The sequence below is a fragment of the Mastomys coucha genome, unplaced genomic scaffold (assembly GCF_008632895.1).
Source record: "Mastomys coucha isolate ucsf_1 unplaced genomic scaffold, UCSF_Mcou_1 pScaffold22, whole genome shotgun sequence".
NCBI lineage: Eukaryota > Metazoa > Chordata > Mammalia > Rodentia > Muridae > Mastomys > Mastomys coucha.
In genome coordinates this window covers 132,381,198-132,386,372 of record NW_022196905.1, presented here as the reverse complement: position 1 = coordinate 132,386,372, position 5,175 = coordinate 132,381,198, and the positions used below count along the sequence as shown (strand labels likewise).

Here is a 5,175-nt window from a genome sequence, read left to right as displayed (position 1 = left end):
AGATTCATTTTTATTCAGATGTATGTGTGCCACAGATGTTCAGGTACCTGTGAAGGTCAGAACTGGCCATTAGATCTCTCAGAACTGGAGTTACAGGCATTGTGAGCCACTAGGCATAAGTGCTGGTAACTGAACTCGGGTCCTCTGGAAGAGCAGCAAGCATCTTAAAGCACTGAGCTCTCTCTACCCCCCATTACCCTCTTTTGTATTCCTCCCTCTGCCAGGTGATTGCCCTTGTCATCTCAAAAAGTCCCCTGTCTACTTTCCTCTGTGTGTGTGTGTGTGTGTGTGTGTGTGTGTGTACTAATTAGTTTAATTAAAGTTGCTCAGGCTGGAGAGATGGCTCATTGGTTAAGAGCACTGACTGCTCTTCCAGAGGTCCTGAGTTCAAATCCCAGCAACCACATGGTGGCTCACAACCATCTGTAATGAGATCCAATGCCCTCTTCTGGTGAGTCTGAAGACAGCAACAGTGTACTTACATATAATAAATAAATAAAATCTTTTTTTTTTTTTTAAAAAAAAAAGTGGCCCACAAGTGCATAGGTACCTTACCAGTAACCACAACCCTGAAGAAAGCTTGTTCCTCTTCCCGCAGTGGCCACTGACAGCCGGGAGCTCTGTAGTAAGTATTTTTTTGTTTGGTTCCTTTTTTTTAGGTGGCTTTTGAGGCAGATCTTACTGCACTATTGTTTTGTAGGCAAGCCTACGAATAGAGAGGGTAAAAAAAGCCTTTCTCTTTCATACAACACACAGTTGCTGTGGCGATAAAATCAATATCTCTAGAAAGAAGAAATTGATTTTCAAAAATCTTTTACATTCTTATTGCTCTAAAAATAATGTCCAATTTGCCTTCTCATATTTCAAATCATTCATCTGCTAAGAAAAGGAAAAAATCTACATTTTTATGCAGAAAAATCTTACTGCTTAAATATCAATAACAATACCCTGTGAGTTGAAATTCCTGTTTTCATAGACACACAGGAAACGCCTCCTCTTATCACTTCCTGGCTTTTTCTTGTATATAACTTCATAGATGAAACAAAGATTTACCCTAATCTCTTAGCTTGCTTTTGTTTGAGGCACTGATTTAAATTTGTTTCCTTTGTGTGTGTGTGTGTGGTTTTGTTCTGTTTTGGTTTGGTTTATTGTTTTGTTTTTGAGACATGCTTTCTCCCTCTTAACTCTGGCTTTTCTGGGACTTGCTCTGCAGACCAGGCTGGCCTTGAACTCAAAGATCTGCCTACCTCTGCCTCCTGAGTTGTGGGATTAAAGCAGGGGCCACTGCTGCCCAGCTTTAATTTGTGTTCTTATTTACTGTGTCCATTTCATCCATGTGTGCAATGCATTTCCATCACACTCACCCCATCATGGTCTATCTCCCTCCCACTCTCACTGGCCCCTTTCACCTGCTAGCCCCAACCCTTGTGTGTGTGTGTGTGTGTGTTATGTGTGCACGCGCGTGTGTGTACCTGACTTTCCCTGCTTTCATGCTAAACGTGGGACCAGACACCAAAAGACCTTTTTCTCTTTATCTTGGACAGAAAGAACAACATCTTCTAAAGCAAGAGAACTGAAGAATTGCTGGTGTGGAACACAGCCATTAATTACCATTTTCACCAGAGCAGCTGTGACAACAGGCAAGGCAGCCCCAGCAAGGCCGAGTCTGCAGACTTTCCCTTGTAGAAGGAGGACTTGGGAGGGTCCTTAGATCCTTATCTGAAATTCCAGCTGCCCCACTCCCAACCTTTTCCAGCTGTCTGCAATTCTGCTCCAGCTTCAGCTGGTGTCTGGAGGTGCTGGAGGGTGTAAAGGTGAAAGCTAATAACAGGGAGAGCTTCATTTACGAAGCTGTGGAGACGTGGTGTGCAGAGCCTTTTTGCTTATGTGGTAGTTTGGGGGCAACCTCTTACTTGCAGTCCTGTAAGCAAGCCAAATAAACCCACTTATTCCCCAAGCTAGGCACAGGCAGCATTGCTCTCTGTCTGCTGCTTGTGCCCTAGGTTGGGCAAGAAGACATTTGCTCAGGCCTTCCCAGCTATTTAATAGTCCACGCCCATACCTTTCTCCTCGGGACTTTGCTGGACAACCTCTGAGCTTAGATTTCCTGATGGACCCCAACACATGGTACCTGCTCACACTCCTTGTAGAATGATGTTCTCCCTGCCATAGATGCTTCAAATACCCCTCAGCAGTAGAAAATGGAAGAATGAGAGCTTTCCCCAGTCAACTCTCCAAGAATAAAGAAGTTAAGCTTTCTATACATAGGGAAAAGCAGTAACGAAGCCAACAAGAGCCAAGGAAAGTACTTACCAAAACCAGAAAGACCAACCCCACAGTCAGAATCTTGTAGCTCTTGAATTGCCCCACAAATGATCCACACAGCCTAGATTCTTGTTGAATTATAAACATGAATCCAGGTAGCTCATACAGCATTATAAATTTAACAGATCCTTGCATTACAGAGGAGCTGATTCACTGTGTTGGCTTCTAATTCCCATTAGTATTGTCATGTGACATGCGTGCATGCTGTCAAATAGAGGAATATGGTAATGGAGAAGTTTCAGCCGTTGGTGCTGAGATCCAGCTGGCTCTCTTACATTGGTGTGGAGGCAGAATTCAGGTGGAAAAACGCTGTAGTTTTCTGTTGGAAGACTCCTGCTTCCCAGTGAGCCAGTAGGAAGGTGTGCCCAACAGAATGCCCTTTCCCACAGACACCCACAGGGAGTAAATGGAAACTTAACTTTTATATTTTCCCCTGAGGGCTCTAGTGTAATACTTGTTCAAGCTGTAAGAAGGGAATGGAGTGGGGTGGAATCTGTTTCTGTGTGTATTTTCAGCTAATAGGCTAGGAATACTCTGTGTGTTGAGAGCAGCATCCATACTTGCTGTTTACTAGACTAGAATGCAAATTGCAGAGGATTTACTGGAGAAGGCAGAGGCAGGCTGAAGAGCCACAGAGAAAGATGTTCCACTCTAAAGCACAGCTGTTGAGAAGAGAGTGATCCAGGTAAGGCAGCTCTGGTTAGAGCTTGGAATGTCACACTTGGATTAGCACTTGATGTATATTTGTAAGAATAGGAACTTTCTGTATGTCAAGATAATAAAATGAGGGGGTATTGAAAAAAGCAGGCATCCTGTGACAGGTTTCCTTAGTTTATGTATAGTCTGTGCTACATGAGTGCAGTGCTTGCAGAGGCCAGAAGAGGGCATCAGACCTCCTGGGCCTTCTCTCCTGCTCCAAAGGCCTCTTTTTGAAGGATTTGGAGGGCCATTTTGCAATTTTTGGAGCCTCCTCTTAATATCTGAGGGAGATTAAGATATATTATATGTATGTGCATATAATTTTCCAGCCTCAGTCGTTGGATCTAAGTTCATGTACTTATGAAGTACTGCCGCAAGTCAGTTTATAAAGGGCTTTCATCAGCTCTGTAAGAGATTGTTTGAATTCTGTTTATTTACTTAATATATTTATTTTAAAGGGACAGGCCATCACTCCAAACGTGTTATATCTGAGAGAGAGAATCAGTTCCAGCACTTGGGTCTCAGATCAGTTGTACCAGGTACCTTTTCCTCACCATGATCCATATCCATAAGCATCAGGATCCCCTTGATCCTGATCCATAGGCAGGAGAGAGCATGCACAAGCTGGCACGGTCTTTTGAAACCTCAAAGTCCACTCTTTTTTTTATTAGACATTTTCTTTATTTACATTTCAAATGATATCCCCTTTCCTGGTGGTTTTGCCTCTAAAAAGAAAAAAAAACCCTATTCCTATTCCCTTCCTCCTCTGCCTGCTCGCCAACCCACCCTCTCCTACTTCCTGGCCCTGGCATTCCCCTACACTGGAGCATGGACCCTTCACAGGACCAAGGGCCTCTCCTCCCATTGATAACCCACTACATATGCAGCTGGAGCCATGAGTCCCACTATATGTACTCTTTGGTTGGTGGTTTAGTCCCTGGGAGCTCTAAGGGTACTAGGTAGTTCATATTGTTGTTTGTCTTAAGGGGCTGCAAACCCTTCTGCTCCTTGAGTCCTGAAACTCCAAGGTTTCTCCAACTCCTTCATTAGGGACTTCGTGCTTAGTCCAATGGATGGCTGTGAACCTCTACTTCTGTATTAGTCAGGTACTGTCAGAGCCTCTCAGGAGACAGCTATATCAGCCAGCACTTGCTGTCAAACCCACTACTATAACACACTTCCTCCAGCCTTCCTGATGTTGATACCCTTGAATACAGTTCCTCATGTTGTGGTGACCCTCTCCTACCTCCCTCCCCCCGACCATAAAAGACCATAAAATTATTTTTGTTACCACTTCCTAACTGTAATTCTATGTTATGTTATGTAATTCTAATTATGTTATGAATCATAATGTAAATATCTGTGTTTTCTGATGGTCTTAGGTGACCTCTATGAAAGAGTCCTTCATCCCCTGAAGGGGTCTTGACCCACAGGTTAAGACCACTGTTCTAGTCCTTCTCAGTGTCACTCCCTGGTGACTGAGCTTCCAAATATGAGCCTATGGGAGCCATTCTTATTCAAAGCAACACAGCCTGGTTGCTCATACCTGCACTAGGATGGGGCAGGAGGATCAGAAACTCAGGTTATCCTCAACTACAAAGTAACTTTAAGGCCAGGCTGTGCTACAAGTAACCCTGCCTACCATCATGGAAGACCCACAGTCCCAAGATTGTAAAAGCCAGAGTTTGGGGAGGACTAGATGGAAACAGTGCCTTCTCTCCATGACTGAACTGCTGCACTCAGGAGGGCCTCTTGTGAGAGAGCAACTCTGTCACCTGGGGCCATGATGAGGTCCCAGCCTGAGCCGCTGCCAAGGTTCTGGTTGTTCTGTGGTTCCACAGTGGCATGGGTCGGTGTCAATGTCTGTGGCTCATATTACCACTGATCAGAGGAGCCACGGATGACCAAAGGCTGTGCAGAAGACCTTGTCCTTCACTGGCTGGGGTGCTCTGGTGAGCTGGTCCCATCTCTTAGTAGCGACAGCCCTCAAGAAAGCCAGGCTCTGCTCCTCTTTCCCAGGCAGCATAGTGGAGCAGGCCCCAGTGGCGGGTGTGTGGGTAAGCCAGTCCCTGTGGCTTAAGTATGGGAGAGCTGACCCCAACACACACCTGTCTGCCACGGCGTGACACAGGCGCGGAGGTGATGTTTCCC

The 5,175-nt window shown here is 45.1% G+C and overlaps 1 protein-coding gene across 1 annotated transcript in view; it reads right to left on the bottom strand.

The window, feature by feature from the left end:
* Window positions 1-2,137, bottom strand: part of LOC116104687 (NXPE family member 3-like) — a 16,326-nt gene extending 14,189 nt beyond the window's left edge. The window contains exon 1 of the mRNA XM_031391179.1: window positions 1,748-2,137. Coding sequence (XP_031247039.1) covers window positions 1,748-1,843 — 96 coding nt within the window. The 5' untranslated portion in view covers window positions 1,844-2,137. The remainder of the gene's footprint in view (window positions 1-1,747) is intronic.
* Between the last annotated feature and the right edge of the window lie 3,038 nt (window positions 2,138-5,175).